This window comes from Coturnix japonica, chromosome Z (genome assembly GCF_054131305.1).
Source record: "Coturnix japonica strain WE chromosome Z, WE-NBRP24, whole genome shotgun sequence".
Lineage (NCBI taxonomy): Eukaryota > Metazoa > Chordata > Aves > Galliformes > Phasianidae > Coturnix > Coturnix japonica.
Genome location: NC_140702.1, coordinates 43,395,140 through 43,418,504, shown reverse-complemented (window position 1 = coordinate 43,418,504; position 23,365 = coordinate 43,395,140). Strand labels below are relative to the sequence as shown.

The following is a 23,365-nucleotide window of genomic DNA, read 5'->3' as shown; positions in this document are numbered from 1 at the left end:
AAAGATCATCTGTTTCCAACCCCCTGCCATGAACAGGATTGACAGCCCTGTTTGGGACAGATTGATCAGGTTGCCCAGGGCTTTGTCCAGCCTGGCCTTGATTAACTCCAGGACTGGAGAACAGAACTTGTTCAAGCACCTCACCACCTTCTCAGTGAAAATTTTTCCCCTATCTAATCTGAATCTCCCTTCCTTTCCTTTAAAACCATTCCCCCTTATCCTGTCACTATCAGACCATGTGAACAGTTGACTTCCCTCCTGCTTATTAGCTCCATGTAATTATTGGAAGGCTACAATGAGGTGCTCCTGGAATCTTGTCTTCCCCACACTGAAAAACCCAGCTCCTTCAGCCTTTCTTCATAGGAGCGATGCTCCAATATTCTGATTATTCTTGTGGCCCTCCTCAGGACTCCAAAAGTTCCACATTTTTCTTGTGCTTGAGGTCCCAGACCTGGATGAAATTCTTCAGGTGGGGCATCATGAGGGCAGAGGAAAGAGTATCTCGCTTACCCTCCTGGCCATCTCTCTTTTGATGCAGCTCAGGATACAAGCACACACTACTGGCTCATGTTTGTTTCATCTAGCAGGACTCCAAGTCCTTCTCAGACTATTTTTAGGGAGTTCTCCCAGTCTATATGTATTTCTGGGATTGCCCTGACCTAAATGCAACAGCTTTCTCTTGGCTTTGTTGAACCTTATTAGGATCACACATTTCAACCTTGCTAAGGTCTCTTTAGATGGCATCTTTCCCTTGAGCTAAATCAACTGCTCTGCTCAGATGGGTGTCATCCACAGACTTGCAGTGGGCGCACTCAATACCATAATCTGTGTCTTTATTAGAAGTATTAAATAGTACAAGATGGAGCCCTGAGGGAAAACACCTCTCACCGGCCTCCGTCTAGAAACAGCCATTGACTACAGTGCTCTGTCTGTGGCCTTACTGACTGTATTTTTTGTCAGGCCTGTCTTCTTCAAGATCACAAACTTTACCAAGGTATGGTCACTACAGCCCAGAGTCCAGTACCTCCAGTCTCAGCCTCTTAAATGAACTCCACTGTGCTAGTGAGTAGTAGGTTCAGTAAAACACTTCTCTGGTTGTTATGTCTAATAGCTGGACCAGGAAGTTATCCTCAGTGCATTCCAGGAGTCTCCAGGATTGCTTGTAGTCTGCTATTTTGTCTTCCCAGCAGAGTGCTTGAAATTCCCATCAATATGACAGGCTGCAAGCAAGATGCTTCTTGCAGTGGAAGCAAGAAGGCCTTGTCAACAGTCCCCGCTCTTGATCAAGTGACCTGTAGTAGACCTTGACCATCAGATATCCTTTATTAGTTCTTGGAAGCTTCCCTTTGGGAATAGCTGGTTCTGGTAATATTCTTACTAAATGAAGCAGACATTCAGGAAGCAAGTTTTCAGGATTTGGAAGTCTGTTATTGTTTATATTACTGTTGTTGTTGGTTGTTAAAGTGTAACATTAACATAAATTAGCCCTGTGAAACTTAAAACAAATAGGTGAGGCTTCTTTAAAGTAGTAATGATGCTGAAAATCTGGCTCGTATTATTTGATTTTCACACCACTTCTCCATTTTGCTGATTATCTGTGTTTCCAGTTTCCTCCTCTCTCCACAGCATTTCTTTTTGCAGTCTTTCACTCTCTGCCCTCAGAGTGCATTTAATCCCTCTCTTCCTTTTCTTCAGGTTTTCCTCTCCTTATCATTAGCCTATTTCCCTCACATTCTCATCAAATTTTAGCTTTTTTTATTTCTCACCTTGCCTTTCTTCATTCTAAGAAATGAATAGAGACCATATGAAAAATCCTTGTTGGAAGGCCTTTTAGTAGGTGATAATGATTGTACCCTGTTAAATCTTTGACAGTTATTGAGAGCAAATGTCAAAGTCAGTGTCTATAGTCACCAATTAATTAAATACTGAAAGCTGCCTCTCTATGCCTACAAAACTTTTGCCCAGCCTTTTTTGTAAACATTAGTTTTACGAAATCTTTTTGGTAAAGATCTGCTGTTGATTATCTTCCAAAGTTGGTATATAATCATTTAGCCTTTCAGTAACCGTTCTTAATGGAGAAATTTCTTTCTTGACCCTTTGAAGCAATTATGCCTTTGTCCACTTTGAATTTTTCATACATTTGTGTCTGTGGTATGTGGGTAATATATTAAAAATGATCTGTGCCAATATGTAAGAAAGTTCACTTTCTTGTGATGTGGTGAGGTCAGAGGGTGTCCAAAGCTGCCTCTATGAATGAAAGCAAACTGGGTGCTGGAACTACAAAAATGAAACAACATCCAGTAACAGAAGATAACAAATGCTGTTACCTCAGCACTTGGTTTGTTAGTCAGTTTTTCTTATAAATTTGTGGAATTATATATGCACACTGTCTTCAGAAAAAGTGATTTTATCAGATAACCACTTTGTAGCCTGGACATTATCTTGTTGTTTGATACTGTCTTCAGCGTATACTGTTGTAGCACAGACCAAAGTCCATTTGGAAACACAGCTGTTAAACTGCTGATGATCACGTGGGTTGAAAAAAGAATTCCTGAAGTGAACGTTGTCAGAGATTTGGAATTATGCTTTACTTTTTTGTGCATGTGCTTGTTTTAATTTAAAAAACTAGCAAGTACTAAGCAAGTTGAGCCTATGCAATAGGATTTAATAAAGCAATAGATTTAATGACACAAATATCTTAGTTGCAGGACCAGAATCAAAACTTTTTGTATTAATTACATTTAAACAAACAAACAGAAATTCTTCAAGGGCAGAATATTCATTTAGTCTTTTTCAATTAATTGTTTATAATTCAATCTTTATAGAACATCTCCGTACACATTTGTTATTCTTACTGATTGCTTACAGAACAAATTTTTATAAAATAATGCTCTATATTAGTGCAGGCATTTTGTATTGGAATTAATGGAGACTTTTCTGCCTGGGTGTTGCATTTGCTGGGCCTTGTAGTTAAAGACCTGGAAAAGGAAGGGTTATCTACAACCTGAGTGAGTTTATTATGGCTTAGTGATTTGCTGATTGATTTCATTTGCTGTCAGTTAAGGCTCTCTTAATGTCAGTTTTCTTTGCATAATGCCTTGAAATAAAGACTGATGAAGTTTTTCAGATTGATGCCGCTTACATAAACTGACCCTGATTTGCCCTTCTGCATGACAATATAAGTGACAGCAGTTAGAGGAAAATATAGCAATGAATATGCAACTTAAGGATTAAGTAAAACACAGTAAACCTTTCAGAATATAAAACCAGGCATTAAGAAATGGCTGTTCTGATAGTTACACAGTTGTCCTTTATTTAAGAAATAGGTAAGGGTAACATCCCAAGTGGTACACCACTGAAGTGACACTCAGAGAGGATGAGTTTTGAAAAGATTAGAAGTCAGTTTTTTTCCCTCAAATGTGACCAGTTTGCCACAGATTTGTTGCCTATATATAAAGAACCTGTGTGTGTGTGTGTGTGTGTGTGTGTGTACACGTGTGTGTATTGGTAAACTGTAGCTTGTAAATTCACATATCTTTTTAGCTAAGAGTATTCTCTTTTACACAGTTATCTTACAGAAAGTGTAATGAAGTGCTCAGAAACTTGATTTTTCAGTTACTGAATTCTTTGACAGCCTAGTGATAAGTACTGTTAGAATCCTAAGGTCATAAGTTCTAACGCTTTTATTAGACTGTGAAAAACAGAAAGAATTTAGAACTGATCATTTCTGTTTCTCTGCATATTCCAGGACAAAGTGCTTGAAAAATACTTGCTCGATGCAGCATCCAATTTTATTATAAGCTTCCTTAACTCTTCCTTTGTTATGGTTTCTTCCTGTTAGGAGCAAAACATTGATAAGAACACAGTGTCTGAGATGAAAAGGGAGAAGGCTAGAAAGTGCTAAATTAATGGAAACAGGAGTGTGGAACTATTCTGCAAACCTAACTCATAAGGATATACAGCCTCAGCTGCAAAGGACTGAATATCTTCTGGGTTCTGAAAAAATAATATTATTCAGAAGACCATCATTAATTTGTTATCCTGGAACCTAGACAGAATTCGTATTCAGATTCCCTTGAATGGATTCCACATCATAATCTATTTTGTCAGAGTACAGTTCTAAAATAAAGATCAAGAGGAAGCAATCACCCATTCCATCTGTAAAGCCAGTTCTCAATGCCCACTTAATGTTTGAAGAGTATGTTTTAGTTCTGACTTCTTTCTGAGCAGAGGCAGATTGTGTGATCTGCTCCAGGCACCCGTTTGTATATTCCCCCCTTCCTGATCATAACACAGCTGACAAATACTAAAGGGAGAGATAAGAGGGCAAAACGTCATGCCCTCTCTACTTGCTATAGTGCCAGAGTATCTCCATCTAGCTTCCCATTCTGAAAGGAATCCATTTTAAAAATAAATTCAATGTTGAGAAAGATTACAAGTTGAAGCTTAAGTTCTGAAATTGTTACAACTGCTTGCAGTGACCACAAGACTGGATTTTGAGTACTGTGTCTCTTACATGTCAAAATGTGATGTTTGTCTGTACCTTGGCAAAGGTCACTACTCTAGATGCTTGATTTGTTCTGCATTTATTCCGTGTGAGACTTGCTGCAGATTTTATTCCTTTGGGAAATAGACTGTGGGACTGAGTAAACATTTAATGCCTGGAGGGCACATAGACTGGCAGTAAGTCTGGTTGTCCCAGCTTATAAACAGGTTAAACAGGGAAGTTAACAAAGGAAAGAGTACAAGAAACAGGACTAAATTGTCTCCAAAATCTCTCCCACTCTCCAACATCTTAGTTCAAGTACCTCTTGAAACAAAGGTCGTACTTTTCTACTGAGTGTCCTTCCACATTTTTTTCTTGTATTTATTGTCACATTGCCTTTGGAATCCATGTGAAGTTAACTATTCACATTACTTGTAGAAAAAACTTCCAAAGCTTAACTACGTACTTTCTGAAAAAGTATTTTCAGTGTTTTGAAAATTGTTTCTGGTATTTCATGTAATGTTCACTCATTTTTGTATTAAAAGAAAGTGCATAATTATTCCTTGTTCACCTCCTTTATGCTACTTGTGCTTTGACGTCATCTGTCATATCTCCCACTGCATTTCCTGTCATTTATTTTCAGGGTAGTTTCACAATTCCCAGACTACAAGGTGAAACGCATGGTGTGTGGTATCTAGATTTAGTAAACAGTGAAATGGTTTTTTTTTTCTGTGCTACCATTATCCATAGGAACACTCACTCATAAATGATCTGTAGTTGTCCAGCTCTCAAAAATGAACAAGTGTGCTTCTTGAAACAGTTGATGTCAGAGGTAGTTCAGAAAATGCTTTCCCCTGGGGTGTTAACAAGTTAGTATAACCTGAAATACATGGATTACAAGTAGTCCCTCTGGTTCGTCTTCATTCGGCCAATTTGTCTCACAAGTGCCTATCTGACATAGTTTTGTCCTTTCAGTGTTACCGCAAACATCCAATAATTCACATAGTGAATATGACTAACACCAACAGGTTAGACAAACTATCTCCCGTTTAGTTGTTCAGAGGCTTGTTTATGCTCAGGGCCCCACTGGAAATTGTTCTTGTTCTGAGTCATTTGATAACAAGGGGTTACAGTCAGGCTTTAATTTGGTATATGTATCCTCCAAAAACTCACAACAAGCTTATTTTTCCTTTTTGTAATTAGTGGAGACATGGCTGTTATTTTGTTCATCTCATTCATTATTAACTGAGGACATCCATATAGCATTCTGTTCCTAAAAACTGGATCTCCTCTGCAGATCCCTTGACCTCACTTTGTTTTATGGCAAAACTTTCAGAAGGATTTGGACTGTTTTCTTCCCTTTCTCGAAAACTTATGCTGAGTTGCCCCACATGATGATGTCATCAATGTACTGCAGGTATTTGGGAACTTCCCCTTCTTCCAATGTAGTCTGAATCATCCCATAGTAAATAGTAGGGCTGTGTTTCCACTCCCCGGGCAGTCAATTCCAGATGGTGTGTCTTAATTTAGACCACAGTAATCCACTACTAGCCTCCACTCTCTGTGGGACTTTCACACTGGTCATATGGGACTATTAAAGGGTGAACAGGTTTTTCTGATTATTCCTTAGCTCTTCAGTTGATGAATAAGTTTACAAATTGGATCAAGGAATCTCTGTTGGTGCAGTGTTGCTACTGGTACACCACTGTGATAGCAGCCAGTACCTTCTGTTTTGTAACCCTCAGCAAACTCACAACAGGAGGGTTCTCCAGAAGACAAGAATTCTCATGTCTACTCAACCTACCAGAAGGGAACCGTGTCACTGCTAACAAATCTGAACTACAACATGGATTGTCTTTGTCTTTTTGCATTAAAGATACAAGGTGGACATATTTCCCTCTGCTTACGTAAGATGTTTTATCTAATTAAATTTTAAAATGTTTTAATCCAGAATTAGGAATGGGACTTCATGAACCTTACGGGTTTCTTCCATTTCTGGATGTTCTGTGACTGACAGACTTCTTCCTGTATCAAGAAAGGAAGGGATACCTTCACAGCTCTAGTCAAAATATTTAGGGAAATATCAATACTTAACCTAGATTTTGAGAGATGATAATTTTCATCTGCTGAGGCCAGTGGTAGACCTTCTTTGCAGCGGTTAACACGAAATTGTTAGAAGTGATTTTTTAATGCATATTTTAAAAGATTTATGAAATGTCTCCATAGCCATCTATTTGCCTGTAGAGCATTCGCCTTCATAAAAGAAATAGAAATTTGTCTTCAAAAATTAATGGAGCACTCTTTAAAAACAAAGAAAGAACCGTATTTTAATTTTCAGTAAATTAATTTTTACTAATATGTTCACAAACAGTGTTAGGTTAGATAGTTTGTGCACAGCATTTCAGAAACCTTCAGATCTAGCATTTGCTTTCCATCTGATGTTCTTTCATTGTTTTAAATTATCATTTTTAACAACTTCATAGATTACTGTGCACTTCTCTCCACACGTTAAGTTATTCTCATTATTAAATACTCATATGCATACAAAGACAACTAATCCATTAGATTTCAGAAAGTTATGTCTTTCTGTTTAGGGAATATTTATTTATACAAATGTCACTGTTTTGCGTATAGAGGATATCCTATCTATAGAGAATAGTGCCATAAGAGTGAGAAAGAACAGGTTTATCTTTATTGATTCTGTTTCTATAAACTTGGTTGTAAAAGCAGAATTTTTTGCTCCAGCTTATTTATATTTTTTTCTGTTTCCAAGATGTCATTAGAGTAGACCAAAAGCAACATGATCCAGGTACAGCGACTTGTACTTCCACTTGACAGTTCACATGGATTTTGATGAAGTTTTAATCTCGCGTCACCTCAAGACTGAATGCTTGATGGGACACTGCAGTTTTTTGAATAAAACTGCATCCTGACATTTCTATTACAACTACTGCTGGTTAGTTCCTCTTATTAGTGGCGATATGTTGTTCTCGCTCTAGGGAGATTTTCATGCTTTCATTTAAGGCGCTTTTCACATTGAGTCTCATTTTCAGTGACTAGCTGTCCCTCTTTCTTTCATCTCTGCCTAGAATATATACAGCAAGCGAAACTTGAAGGAAATGTACTGCCCGACAGTATACTTCTTTCAGCTGCCATTTCTTTCTTGCCAAAACTATTGTCTTGAAATTATCTTTCCCCCACAGAGTAAAATATTCTTTTTGTATTAGCTCTATGTAAGAAGATGAGAAGGCGTGCTCTGTATTGGTAGGAATTCCCTTAGCTCCAGCTTAAACTTTGTGTTCTTAGAGGCAACAATCATTTTCTGTTATGTTTGTCATGCAAGTATACTTGGCTCAGTGCTGTAGATGGTGAGAACAATCTTTCACAGGTAAATATTACCAGCCTATACCTGCCCATATTCCTTTATTTTGTGAAATGGTGATTTGCTTGCACTGTCTTGAGTACTGAATATATATAATATAATTGAGTATTAAAGGGTACAGGAAGCTGCTTTGCTATAAAAATTTCAGGATCCTTTCTGTGTGCTCATACCAACAGACTCATTGCCTAATGGTCTTAATCTATCACTTTCCAGATCAATGTTACTTTTGAAACTATTACACTTTGTAATAATTTCCTTGGTAATTGTTGTTATGCCCATCCACTGTGGTTTCCAGTAGAAGCACTTTCCCTTCAGTCTCCCTTTTCAATTTTCTTGTAGGAAGTCGTGTCATTACCTCTAGCAGAGAATCTAGCCTTTTATTTAGAGCTTCATTCCCTTGGGCAACCCTCCTGAGACCTTTGGGGTAAAGTAATTGTTATTGAAGTGAAGGAGATAGAGTTAGGCCCTGTGTGTGGCACTGAGTCAGCTTTGGTTGGGGGAAAAAAATAGTTGTAACAGAACTGACCTGCTTTTTGGCACATTTAAATTGTGCCTGCCACGCTTGAATGGAACACAACAAAAAGTTTAGTGTTGAAATGAGATACAAGTAGAATAGATCATTAAAGAAGTGCCAAACAGCTGCAAAGTTCAATTTTTGCTGAATGCTGTTCCCCTTGAGGTTTTTTTTCTGATGCCTTAGGAGCTGCTGTATTTACATCTTCCACTGATGTTGCCATGAGACATTTTGGTCAGGGTAGCCAGGGCAGCCAGAATGGGATTTCAGATGCTAAAATGTTTGGTGGAAATAAGTTTTAATCTTTTCTTCTTTAGATACAGAACTCCTAAATCTATAATAAATGACCTGAAATTTTGCCTCTGAAAACCAAAATTAATTGGAATATGTTTTGTTTTGTGGACTTTTAAAAGTGATCTTATTTATGCCAGCATAAATCAAGGCAGTAATGACAGGAATTCTGTAAGTGATCCATTAAACATGTAGAACTCTAATCTGTGGAGCTGTTTTCACACCAGTTGCCTTTGCCTGCACTGCACTTCAGCCAAATTCTGTACAATACATAAAATTCCCAGTCTTTTCAGATTCCCATCTAAGCACCATGTCATACTAAAGTTAATCTTTCATTCTTCTGAAGTTTATTCATCATTCCTTCCCTTGGTCTTTTTCATCTTTTTGTTTATGTTGCCCTCGGGAAAATTTACTACCTGCTAACATTCTTTTTAGTTCAAGAATTTCCTGAAGGGAGAACCTAACAGGCAAATGTTAATTTTGACATTTATCTAAACAAACAAACAAATATATATACGTATATATTAGTAAATTGTGTTAAGCAGATTATTTTATTTTTCTGGCTGCCGTATGTGCTGTTATAAATACAGTGCTTACATTGTCAGGCTGCTAGTCTACTTGATACCTTTTTATTATCAGAGTTTCACAGCAGGTCCCTTTTAGCTTTGTTCTCTCTAACCAGGAGATACAGTGCTAGGACAACAGTAGGCCTGATAAGATCACTAGATTCATAGATGTTAAAATAAAGAAACTGGTTCTTAATCACTAGGTATTTTATTTGTAACTTCAAAGTGGTCTAAAACTTGTAGATGCTTCAATTTTCAGTTATTTAAAATTCATAATCCAAATAAAAATGCTTTGTTTCAAACTGTGTTCATTCTCATTAGAAGAGTACTAAGGGTAAGGAAGGCAACATATACAGTGTCTTAATTTGGAATAACAATTCCATTTTTGAATGTATATTAAACATCAAAACTCTGATGAGAGGTCTGCCAATTTGCATATGCTGATCTGTATATTTCCTGTAACGTGTTTCTGTTGTAACTGAGTTCAGAACAGCCGAAGTTTGAGTAACTGCTGAATTTCATAAATTTTAAAAGAAAGGCTTGAATTTCTACTTGTGTTTCATATTCCTTGAAAACTGCTGCTCCATTTAGTAAACTAGTGAACTACTTTATACTGTGCCATTTTTCTCCTTGAGTAAAGTACTCTTGATGATTGGAGTCTTCAAGTCTGGTAATGTTAACATGTGCAAAAGCTGTTCTAAAGCACTGTGAAGTGCTGTGTACCTTAATGTTACTGAGAGTGATGTGCAGCACAAGAACATGATAAGTTATTTAATTAGAGGAAAAAAATATTTGTAGGTCCTCTGGAAGACGATCTCTAACATGTTAGAGTGTTCCCAGTCCTTTCAAAGACTACTGTGGAGAAAGAAGTTGCAGCTTAAATTTTGCAGTTCCCCTCTGCAGCTCAGTGATCTGTAGTGAACAACAGCATCGGTTTGTCAACATTTCAAGTTTGTTACTTCACCAAACTGAAGCTTTAGGCAGAGTACCTTTGTACTAAGGACAAGACATCTATGGACAGGTCATAAGGACCTTCTTCCTTATGCCTGCATTGAAATAAACCTGCTAATTTCACTTGAAGTGTGTCAGATTTTTGCTGAATTTCACTATGTCCTCTTTTATCCATTCACATTCTTTACTGCCTATCTTCAGAGCATTACAGCACCACCAGTGCACATTGTTTTGTCCTGTCTTACAGCCTTTTGAGAGACTGGAGAGGCAAGCAAAAGGACCAGGTGTGAAATTTTCAGAAGCTTCAGTGTCCTATTTCCTAACAAATTAGGATCTGAAATATAAAATGATTAGTTCTTTTTTTCACATGAATATCATCTTAAATATATATATATCATTTCTGACTCATTTCAAAGAAATATAAATTGTTTACCAGGATTTCTAGATTAGGACAGTGTCTTCAACAAACTAACAAAGTCCTTAAATGTACTTAGGTTTAAAATAACTTATCCATTCAAAACAACATTTGAAAATGGACATCATTGCCTTCTGTGCCACGAGAGCACACTGCTGGCTAATGGTTAACTTGTTGTCCACCAGAACCCACATGCCTTTCTGCCTTTCTGCTTTTTAGCTGAGTGGCCCCCAGAATGTACTTGTTCATGAGACTGTTCCTCTCCACATGCAGGACTTTGCACACTTCCTTGTAATACTTCCTGAGGTCCCTGTCAGCGTATTTCTCCCACCTGCCAAGATCCTTCTGTATGGTGACACAGCATTCTGGTGTAGCTGCCATTGCTCCAAGCTTTGTGCCATAAGCAAACTTATTGAGCCCCTTTGTCCTCATTATCTAGTGAAGTTCTTAATGAGGACTGGGCCTAGTATTGACTCTTGCGGTATATTTATCTCTCTTCATTTACTTCTAACTGAACTTCGAGCCGCTGATCACCAGTCTTCTGGGCTTGGCCAGTCAGTCAGTCAGTTTTCAACTTTACTGCTCTTGTCTGACCCATCAGGCTCATCATTCCATTGTAGTAACTTTTAAATTAGTCAAGTGTGACTTCCCCTTTTGTGAATTCTTGCTGATTACTCCTGCTGATTTTCTTGTCTTTCTTATGCCTGGAAATAGTTTCCTGGATTAGATAGTCCATTTCTTTCCCAGGGGCTGAAGTGAGAATGAGCATCTTGTAGGTCACTTGATCCTCCTTCTTACTTACAGGTACTTTTCCCAGTCACCATGTCTGATGAAGGATTATAGAGAGTGGCCTCACAGAGACATCTGTCAGTTCCCTTGGCGCCTGTGGGTACAGTTTGCCTCTAGACTGGTGCTCCCTGTCAACATTACAAATAATTTTTTTATCCCGTGAATTGCAGCTAGTTGTTTGGTAAAGTCATGCTCCTGTTTTCATGAAGCTGCTCATCTCCTAACTTAGTGTTGGAACACTGTTGTGGTTTTATGATTTTTGTTTTCTTGGTGACAAGCACTAAGACACTTTAGACAGTGTAAACACTTCTGCCATTATAATTCTCTTGTACTATTTCAGTGAAGTAGAACTTTAATTAATAGTGAAATCATTTATAAAATAGAACCTTAGGTGGAGTAAAAGAAAAGGGAAGATGTCACCAAAAAAGAACAATTCAGTGGACTGCTTTTTCTTTGCAGAGTAATTCATTACAATTACTGTTGTTGAAAGAGACAAATTTTAACCATAGTTAACTCATATCCCATATTCCATCCCTCACATGTCTTTGTAATCCCAGGATGACAGAATGGTTGTAGTTGGAAGGGACATTTGGAAGTCACCCAGACCGACCCTGTGCTCAGACACGGCCACCTACAATCTGTAATGTTTGAAAATCATATTCTCCAGACCCACAATTGTTATATCCTCCTTGTTTAAGTCTTCCCACTACTCAACTCTCTGGAAAGGCTTTAACTTTTAAAGTGGTCTGAGTTGCATCAATTTTGGTTATTATAATGTTCAGGGTTCACTACATCTGGCCTTTCTGAATAGATGTAATATTTCTGATGTATATTCAAAAACAGTTTTTATTTATAATAGAAGACAAATTTTTATTATTTCAGATGTTCTATTCCCAGTTTGCATGTCACAACATTACCAATGCATTTAAAACAGGAAGTCCTTGCTTAAATGCAGATCCTGCAGATATATCTGAATGTCAAGTTTTGCACTATAAAAATTAACCAGGAGAGCTGTGGAAGTATCTCATGTCTTACTGCTCTGTATATTGAGGAATAAAAGAAAACACTCCTTAGCTGGAGAACAACAGAATTCTGCAAGGCAAGACATCCCTTCTCTGAAATTCTATTAACAGACGTTCTTGATTATTGAACAGTTTTCAAAGTTGCAGATTTGTTTGTATCTGTCAGTCAGAAATAGAAATCTAAATTAAACCGCTGGACTCTGGTAGAGATGTGTTTAATCACTATTTGGTAGGTCTTAAAACATGCAGGTGATTGGGTTCTCACTCTGTTCCATGTTCCATAGCTTTCTAACCAGTTAAGCTTTTACTGTTGTAAACAGATTTGTGACTCAGAGTGTGACTGACATGAGTTACAGAAAATCATATGTAAATGAATGCCTTCCAATGGCACGTCTAAAAACCCAATGTATTTGCCTTTCTCCCAGTGGCATTTAAAATAAGTGTTCTGCACGCTCATTATCAAGGATTCCGTGTCACCCACTGGAAGACCCAAAAACATTGTTTTCCCTAACCTGACCCTGAGTGAGAGAAATCCAAGCTGACCCTGACTCTTTGCTAGGGAGCTGCAATATACTGTAAAGAATGCATACCCAGGGTGCATAAAAGCTGCCTTCCACATTGTTAAAGAATTGTAAATAACTGAGAAATTGCTTCCTTCTGGACTAAAAAAATCTACATGTCATAGAAAAAAGTTTGCCATACCTGAAAATAAAAGCTGGAGAATGAATATGTTTTCCCTAGATTGAAAATTTTTGGACTTGTTAAAAGTCCAAAAGCAAATGAAATAGTTGAGTTGAGCAGCAAGGAATTTACACTGCTGTTTCAGATAACTGCCTGTGCTTATTGTGCCCATGTAGAATGAATCTGTGTAGATTACTGGCTTCACTAGCCTTGTGGTAGTGGAGGTGAAGGGAAAAAGGTAAGGAACCCTCTCGATGTGTACTAATTTAGTGACACTTTTAAATATGTCATGAGGGGAGTAATCAAAGGAACACATAAGGTTGTTTTTTGGGTTTTTTTTCTGTAAGACACAGCTTGTTGTGACATATTGGTATAATCCTTGATTATGAGTCACAGGCCCACTCCACAGAGGTATTTCAACATATGTCTGATATTTAACATATGGGCAGTTGCTCTATGAAGGCTCTCATGCAGTTTTATATGGAGTGTGAGTTGTATCCACATTCTTGCTTGGTATTGTTTGTGAAGAGCTGCAGCATTTTAGTGAAGCTGAATATAAATGAAACAGTTCTAAAATCAGGATCTGGGCTTGCAGAAGCGGGTTTATAGAACTGCGTGCATCTTCTTCCAGGATTAGCACTACAGTGTGTAAAATATTTTGGATATTCTTTCCGATGACAAAATTTATGATGGGATTAATTTACCATTGCTGTTTGCTACATTTGACAACAAAGTGATTTGACTGACTTCAGCTATGCTTTTATTCTCAAAAGCAGTAGTGTGTTTGGAAATAAAGAAAGGAAAATGGTAAAAATCTTAGTGGATACGTGCTTGTGGTACTAAGTTTATTTTTGCCTATAACAGAATTCAAAAGACCAATTTCATATCATCTGAGATATGTTCATGCAGTAGAAACTCACTATGAGTCATTTCAGAAGGGAAAACTGTAACCTGTAAAATGTGATTAACTAGTTGTAAAGAAGTCCAATAATCTCAACAGTGTTATAGTATTTAGGCCAGATATCAGTTTACCAGTACTGCCAAATCATTTGTACTCTCTTGTGCTGCTAACTTTATTATTAGTCTGATCAATATTACATGGTTGGGACACTTCTTCCACTACATACATGAAAACAATTGTATTTTCCCAGCTATATTGTAATCAGAATATTTACTTTCAGAGGTGTATGTGTTTACTCTGTTCCTTTTGCTTCTGCCAAATTAACTTTTTTTTTTTTTTTTTTTTTTTTTTTAAACACGCGGTGGAAGGATTAATATCTCATTTTGATAGTAGGAATATAAGCCAGAAACTGCAGTGATTCTTTGTGGAAATAAGTTGATCTAGCACTTTCTTATATTTAAATGTAGTCAAAAGTATTGTCAGCTACTCAGTACTGCACTGTGTGTTGGAAAGCAGTTCATCTGCACCTCCTAATTAGGCTGCACCACCATTTGCTTTTCTGTAGTGCTATTAATCTGTAAGATGATAGAAGGAAGGCAAAGACTCAGGTAAGATTTTTAGGCCCTGAGACTGAAGTTCAGTCTGCATTCCAGCTTTTGTTTGGTTTCTTTGATTAATAAATTTTAGCCCTTACGTAGTCGATTTGGGTGTATGCTCTTCAGAATTTAGGCATAACCTGCCCGTTGCTGATTATTTATTTTACTTTTTGAAGGCCGTGATTAAAAGCTTTATGGATGTCTACCAACTTGCAAGTTCCAGGATTGACATATTGGTGAAAGAAACAGCACCTCATCAGTTTCACACTGCATCCCCAGTGTCCAAGCTCCAAACAGCTTGCGTTCAGGAAAGTGAGAACGTATAGCAGGTAGGTTTCCTTTTTAACTACATTTTTGTCATTTGGATTTCCTGACCATTCATGCTGCATAGTTTCTAGAGGTCACAGTAGTTTTTTGTTGTAAATATACAAGATCAGTAAAAACAGAGGCAACAGAAACTTTCTGAGACTTTTTTGGAAGAGAATATGGGGATGTAAGAGTTAACACAAGAATCAGTTTTACTACTGTATCTTCTTCAAGGACCTGATCTTTGCTGCTGTCACTGGAAAATTACACAGTTGAATTTTGGATGTGAAGAATTTAACTGTTGAAAGAAATAGCCAATGAAAATATAATGTTGTCAGTGGTGCACATAAGCACAATATTAATTAGGATACATGACTTTTTTTCTTTTTTTTTTTGTAGATGATTGTGGTAAATTATGCATCTCAGTAAATGCTGTGATCCAGTTATAAGGCTAGGTAAATCATTATTTTCTAAAATGTTGTATGCAAGGATACTTGAACTTGTTTAAGTCTATAAAGGAACTTCTTCATCACTGAGAACTGTTTCTAACATTCTTGTTGAATGCAGGTATATTTGTGCCAGGCATGTAGGAAGCTAGACATGCAAATAAATAAATGGCCTGAATGTGTAGCCAAGTAGGTCTAGAATGAGACTGCGTAAGTTGTGCCATTTGCATACACTTGGTGTATTTCTTCATCTTTCTTTTCGATACAAGATTAAGAAGAAATCTTAAATCTTTAAAGGCATTTTTGTTTTGTTTTGTTTCTCTTCTTCTTCCTCCTTTTTTTTTTTTCCCCCTCTCATGAAGCAGAGAACTGTAGAGAAAACAAGGACTGTTTGGTTTCCTTTTTGAAGAAGATCTTTAAGAGGAGAGCAGTCAAATCAAATGACAGAAGCACATGAGCATATTTGCATATAGCCAAAGGTTGTGGCTGTGACTTCCAAATTTTGACTGATTCCAAAACAATTGCGTTTACGTATTAACACGCTTCAAAATTGGATCAGCATGATGGAAAATTAGCACAAATAGAAAATATACTAGTCAGTGCTGAACTTCACTTTTAAGATCTTGGAATGATCATTGTTAGATGACTGCATTGCCTTATCTGTGGATGTGCAACCTAAGATACTCGACAAAATTACTTCTTTTCTCCAAGCAGCCTTCCTCTATATTTCTGCTGGGTTTACATGCATCCTGCTAAGCCTGTGCCCAGTGTAATTGTGTTGCTCCTTTGCCTGTTATGATTGTTTTCGTTGTTTAGAACAAGATGACCACTTGTATACTAAGGATTCGGAAGTCTGCCAGACTTGCTGCAGTGAGGTTTGCTTTCATTCTGATTGAGAGAGCTTTTAGAGAAGATTACACTAGTCCTGCTTGTGAAGAGCTATGCAGTGGCTTGATTTGTTACAGTGAAAACAAACAAACTGCACCCCCAGCTCTCTGGTGCCTGTGATTAAATGCAATCCTTTAGTAAGTAATTTGTGTTTGCATACAGTACAGATGTACAAATCATACTGTTTGCACTGCAGTACTGACTGTGGGCCCTTCTATACAACCCACTGGGGAGAAAAAAGAGTTCCCCCTCAAGTAACAGTTTAAATTGAACTTCAGCATAAGTATTAATTGAAAATATTTAAAAATTTTAATGTAAATTGCCCCCTTCCTCCAAAAATCCAGACTAGTTTCTCCTACTACCTTGAAAAAATTGTGTTTATTGAATATTTTGTAATGTATGTACTTTCTGTGGAATTAGTCCATAATATGTGCGAATGTTTCATCAAGTGTAACTTTCAGTACTTTCAGGAGTCATGGGTTTTCAGCATGGCTTACATTTTAAAGGTTTGGTTGACAGTGCCCTGTTCTGATTTTGATGAAATTTTGCACTAAGTTGTCCTTTGTTGATAAAGCAGCACTGTTTTTTGTTTTTCTTGATTATTAGTCTTTTTTAATAGTCTTTCTTTGCAGTCATTGCAGTTTTGCTTCTGTGTATTTCCTTTTTTTTTCTTTTTTTTTAATTTCTTTTTTACTTTACCTTCTCTGAAATGCAGCTGCCATAGTCACAGTTCTGTTCTCCACAGTTTGCTGCATTTGGGTTATTTGCTGACTGGGGTTGTCGGATGTGGAACAGAGAAGGCAGCAGCGAGCCTCTAGGAGGAAATGAGATGGAGAATTTCACTGAGCATTGAACTCTGTACTGTACTGGCACTGCCATTTGGTCCATGAAATTTAGGTACCACTATCACAGTTAAAAACTTCTTAGTGGTCTTCCCTTCATATGTCTCTGACCTTGTGCCCTCCTATGACTTGCCTTAGGAAGACCTAATGTGCTTAGAAAATGGTCTACAGTGGAAGTATTTCGACAGTAGGAACTGTATCCAACAGAGGAGAAGACACTAGCTGAAAGTGTTCCCATACTTCTTTTTTTGCTGTTTATAGTTATTCAGCAACAGCTAGTAATGTCAACATCACAGATGGGCCTGTGTTTCAAGGTTTCCTTTTAAATGAACACCCACCAATATTTTAACTGTACTGGACTCTACTACTTTGATCCATTTTATGTCTTCAAATATATTAACTTATTACTGTGCTTGCACTTTCATTCAGAGTTGTAGGAGCAAGCAGGCTTTGAACTGAGAGCTTTTAAATGCTGTGCTGTGAAATAGCGCAGTCATAAGCAATTACTTTGTGGGTGCTGTGGGGTAAGATGTGGCATGAAGTTAGTCACACAGCAAGCATGTGAGTCCCTGCCTAAGGGAGCTTGTGGCCACAAGTGCAGTGTTGTGGGGAGCGGATGCAGTGATGCTGTATTTTTCAGTGTGCTTTGACACGTTTCAGTTACTAAGTGAATTCAGTTCATTATGGTAGTGCTCCGGAAGGTGTTTTCATAGCTTTCAGACCTAAGATTTCTCTGACCTAGAGAGTACTGCATCTCTGTGGCCTTAAGCATGCAGCTGATCTCATTATACTCTATAAGTTGTTTTTTTTTTTTTTGCTTTCACATCAGAATCAAAGGAGAGTAGAAAGTGAAGGGGGAAAGAGAGTAACTTTATTAATCTGATGAGGAGGGAAAAGCTTTCCTGGTTAAATGGAAATTTGGGAAGCCAGACGGATGACTTTAACTGTAAAAGGTGAGAAGGTTTCAGATGGGTGAGAGGGGTTCAGTGAAAGATTCCAAGAGGAGCAGAGTTCTCATGAAACGAGCCATGAAACAACTGTTGTCTTTGGATGCTACTCCTAACCGGGGCTGAAAATCAAATCACTCATTGCTTTATGTGGCTTTTCATCATCCTTGCTTTTTAACCCCTACAGTTGTGGCTACGTCCGTCTTCTGTCTAAAAATTCCTAGTGATATCTCCTACAGTAGTGGAAATGTAAAGATCATAATTTTTGATAAAGTGAGGGAAGTAAGTAAAGTGATCCTGCGTGTGAAATATACATAAGCCATCATGTTTTTTACTGAAGAACAGCATTAAGCAGAAAGTATATTTCCTTGGAGCAGTCAAGCTCTCAGTTCTCGTTGTCTACTTGCACCTCATTCATGGGAGGGAGAGAGACAACAAACACCATGAACTCAGGCTTACCAGCTAATGACACCACTGACAGTCTCTATCTACTTAGCTGGACTGTTGAGGGCAGTGCATATCTTTCCCCTGTGTTTTTACTTCCTGCTGTTCCACTGCTTTAATTGTCGTTTGAAGGCTGAGAGTTGCATCTAAGTGGGTTGCGGTGTCTTAACACATAGAATGATGAGAAGGGAGCTGGAGAAGAAGAAGACTATTGGACTTTTCACTTGCTGCTCAGGAGAAAGGCTCACACTCCGTCAGTGTGATGTTATGTGACAGAGAACGTGCTTCATGGGCTGGAGCCATATCTCTTGTGTTAGAACATGGAATGACTGATGCAGCTGGGGGAATTCTTGCCAGATGTTGCATGAAGCAGATGGGTCCTTGATGAAAACCCTGCATGGCTTTTCCACTACTTCATGCTAGCCTGGTGTACAGTTGAACCGAAAAGATTTTGTTTTAAGATTTTGAATTGAACTGATTTTGTGAAAGATTTGAGACACTTACTTTTAATTTTTAATTACCCATGAACAAAACAAAACAACAAAACAAAACAAAACAAAAACCTTAATATTTCCATTGTTACTTTTGTCTTGCAGCGTTTTCTTGGGAATAGTCCAGGATAGAACTCAGTAAGATGTAAACCTCAAATAATTGCAACACTGCTCTCTATTGTTAATTAGCGGTGTGTGGATTATTTACTGTGAAGTGTATGAATGTTCTTCAAGTGTTACTAAGTAAAGGAACATGTAACAGCCCCGCAAGGAGAATTTCCCAACTGTTGAGGTAATAATAGAGATGAAAGTGGAAAGACCAGTGTGAGCAAAAAATTAAAATGATTCCATTTTCTAAGCTCAAAGTCTTCATTAGGATGACTCTAGAAAGCAGGAATATCTACCAGGGAGAGATTTTTTACAGAAGTATTTGCATCTCTTACCTGACTGCAAGCAACTGGCCTTCAGCTGACAACTTTACTGCACAGTCAAGGAATGCAGGTATCCTGGTATAAATGCTCACCTTGTTATGTGGTATTGCTTACATAAGTAGCAGTTGTAACCAAACTGTATAAATCATGGAGTTTAAACTATTTGCTTATTATGTAGCACCAATAAAAATATAATAATATGAAACCAACATTATAAATCACATTTTGTGACTTGAGGCAAGGTGTTCAAAAACAGTTACAGTAATCAAAAAACACATTTGCTGTTTGGTAAAGAATACTTCCTTTTCTTTGGAAAAAAAAAAAAAATTGATACTCAATATTCTAGGTATGTGAACTTTTAACTTGTCAAACTATTGTAACATATTTGAAAATTATAGTAATTTGATTAAAATGTTGCCTATAAGGCAAGAGGTTCAGTTAATAGAATCCATATGTAATTAAAATGCAGAACTAAATGTAATCAGACCCCAGTGACTGGTGCCTTCATATTGATAGTTTTACAATGGCCTCTGGGGTTGAAAGTTTATGTTAAAGTTACTAATGTAGCTGTGTTCCAGAAAATGAGCAAGACATTTTAGCCATTTCAAGTATGACAACATGCTGAAGCAATGGTTGCACAGTACAAAATGTTGATACCCTGAATATTAGGGGTATCTTCTGTTGGCAGGTGGCAGAAGGACAAGTCTGCTTGAATATACCAGTTAGAGAATTGCATTCAGCATCGACACTGTTGTGTAAACATCCCTAAATGAAGGATCTTGCTGGGAGCATGTAGAGGTGTCCTTTCTTTCAGTAATTTAGTTACTTCATTTGTGTGAATTCACCTTTGAATCGTGTGAAAGCTTATAGACACAACACTACGTACCAGCCCACAAAAGAAGTTTAAAAAAATTTCCTGAACTTAAAAAAAAATAATATTTTCTCTGGACAGTTTTAAGAGTCGACATCCTGTGTTAGAGTTCTCTAATCATCACCAGCACAATTTACAATCAGAACACACAGAGAGCCAGTTCAGACCAGCTCATCTGTTGACTTTGGCAGAAGCCCTTAATCTCACTGTGTGCAGCTGCCACTTGAGAGCTGGGGACTCGGCAGAGAGCCGAAGGAGGGTGGGATGCAGGGTTGGTCAAGGCATGAACACATAGGCCTGCTTCATTTCAACAGTTGTACACTGCTTTTTTATAGTCTTTTCATTTTACAGCCTTTTTTTTTTTTTTTTTTTTTTTTTTAAAGAAAAAAAAAAAAACACCCTGAAATTAAATGAGGACCTCTCATGAGCCACTGCGCTCCAGGCATAAGAAATTGTAATGTCTGGCTTCCAGAAACTGTCCCGTCAAAATGTGCTTCTGATTAGGTGGCTTAATTACAGCTGTGAAAACAATGTTGATTTAGGCCTCAAGATTCCAGTGCATGTCAGCCGTTATTAGCTAGCCTTGGACTGAAGCCACCATTTTAAAACTCTGTACCACTAAAGTCACACACTGCCTGACAACTTTTTATTTAGGCAGAAATGTTGCCAGAAGCAACACATTTTATGCAAAATATTTTTCATTGCGCAAATTTCAAATGTGACACTGTTGATGGACATAAAATGGGTAGTTACGGATGGACTTCACCGAGTCCAAATCCTAACTTTTGCAAAAAAAGAAGAAGAAGAAGAAGAAGAAAACCCACCCTGTTTAAAATAGTTCTTATGAAGTTTGACTGACATAATGCTTAATTTTAATTCCTTTAATTCAGTTTTATTCCAAATCCAGCATGTTGGTTTAACCACCCAATTTTATTGCATCTAAATTTTCCTGACAGTTTCATTTGCTGTTGGGAAATAAAATTGCCATTTTTGCAACATGGGAAATAATGGCTAGTTTCAAAACCAATATGTTTGAAACTTCCTTTGCCTGAAGCAGGTTAAGGCACACACTCAATTTACTTTAGGGGAAAAAAACTCATTAAATAGTTTTTAATATTTTAATATAATTTAAGTAACTGCTTTCACAGTGGGAAAGCTTATTAGGCCCATGTATTTACACCTGCAGAGAGGTAAATGTTTGGGTAATTAGGTGGTTTCCAATACTTCAGCTATTCAGTGCAGTTGCAGAGTTAATGCCGTGAATACTATCGATGGACACAGTGAATTTGTTGCATTTAAGCATTACATTTCTACTGGTAGTATTCTGCTTTCAAGTGCTCAAGAAGGCGATTTTAGTGGTTTCTTTAGTTATTGGTGGTATTATTTATTTATTTATTTATTTATTTGCTGTGTTCTGTCTGTTTTGAAAGCCTCTTTAATGACAAGAATTGGCTAAGGAATGTGAGTTAATGTGTGTGGGTGTTAGCTCTCGGCAGTTGCCTGTGCTTTGGAAAAGCAAGGTCTACATTCTCACTTCACCGCTGCCATGAAATTCCAAATGTCCATGCTGTGCGGTTTAATGGAAACCATGAAGCTCCTAAATGACCACAGGTTTATTCCAATGTTAAGCTCAAAACAAATCTTTCAAGACATTGGCTGAGCTGCAGAAAAGGAGGGTCATGTTTTCAGGAAGCTAAGCTCCTTTCCCTTTCTCGTTCATGGTTTGCATTTCTATGGCATTAAAAATGTGTTTCTAGTAAGGTACTGGAACTATCAGCTCACAAGCAAGGGTCCTCAGTTCCCAGGATTGAAAACAAGACACTTGGAAACTAGCACTGTATTCATCTCCTACGCTAAGTGCTCAGGCCAGGGCAACAATTGTACTTCCTAGAGTAACTAATTGGAAATTAGTTCAGAGGGACTAATGATTTGGACAAGGAAACAGCTTTAAAGCAAAGGTTCAAGTCTGCCTTGCAGAGAAACACTGCCCATTCATTTGCTGTCTGCACCAGATTAACAGGGGAAAGGAACTGAATGCCTGTGTTTCATTTTGTTCCGTTTTTGAAAGAAAAAGATAGAAGTGAGCTGGTCTTCTATTTTATTTGCAAAATGATTTGTGGGACTCTGTGGGACTGGATGTTTCAGAACGGCCCCGGTGGCTGTGGAGGACAACACTGAGTCAGGAGACAGCTGTGTGATACTATTTTCCTTGTCAGATGTCTATGCCGCAGCCTTTCAGAATGTGTTTCATTGGTAATATACAGTGCTTTTTATCTGCCAGCTGCATATGTTTGCTTCATGCTTGCTACATGCCTTTGTTTCTTTTAGCCTTCCTCCCACACCTCACAAAGTAAAATTTTCAGAACATCAAAATAAGAGAAACTTTTAAATATGATTGCGTGTATTGCTAATGCTATAGTAGAAATAAAAGCATTGGGAGTGCTAGACAGGCTGTTATTTTGAGAACTTGATATTATAGACCAGGACATTTAACCCTGAGAAAAAGTTTTTACAAAAGAACAGAGCCAAGGACAGAATTTTACTGGCTTTATAGAAGAAAAGGAATATTCTCTACAAAGGCAGACAAATTCACTTCTTTCCAGACTCAAGAACTTTTACTCAGGCCAGAAGGTGCTTCCTCCTCCCGTTTGAAGAAGTTATTTCAAGAAAGGGAGCTGGGAAGCTTCTATTATTCCCTGTTAAACTGTAGGTTAAACATAAAGAGAATGTCTGTCTTTTCTGTGACTGAGAATTCACTGAGAAATTTTTGGAGGGGATTAAAGCATAGCTGTGCCTGAATGAGTCTAGCTCAGAAACTTAAATGGTGTGCGAATGTGTGGAATCCAGGTTGTCATCTTCCTCATATTTTCATATCATTGTAAATTTAAATCGCATGAAGTATGATGTTGTGAATAATGATTTCCTTGACTTCTTCTGACTCCTGCTTAATTTTGCATTTTTGTGTATGTCAAGCTAATTATTCAGTGCAGCGTTAAAAGAAGAAAATTCTGGGCTGATCTTCATTTGTTAGCTTCAATGAATAGTGCAAGGTATTGAGATGCTACCTGGGAGTTGAGATTAGATCAGTTGGTACAATAGGCGGAA

The 23,365-nt window shown here is 37.6% G+C and overlaps 1 protein-coding gene across 19 annotated transcripts in view; it reads left to right on the top strand.

Annotated features, from left to right (window-relative positions):
• CCDC171 (coiled-coil domain containing 171) overlaps positions 1-23,365 on the top strand; it is a 153,208-nt gene that overhangs the window by 117,968 nt on the left and 11,875 nt on the right. For all 19 annotated transcript variants that reach the window (XM_085528645.1, XM_085528640.1, XM_085528653.1 and 16 more), the window contains one exon: positions 14,771-14,923. In XM_085528645.1, the coding sequence (XP_085384771.1) occupies positions 14,771-14,920 (150 nt within the window). In that variant the 3' untranslated portion in view covers positions 14,921-14,923. The remainder of the gene's footprint in view (positions 1-14,770; positions 14,924-23,365) is intronic.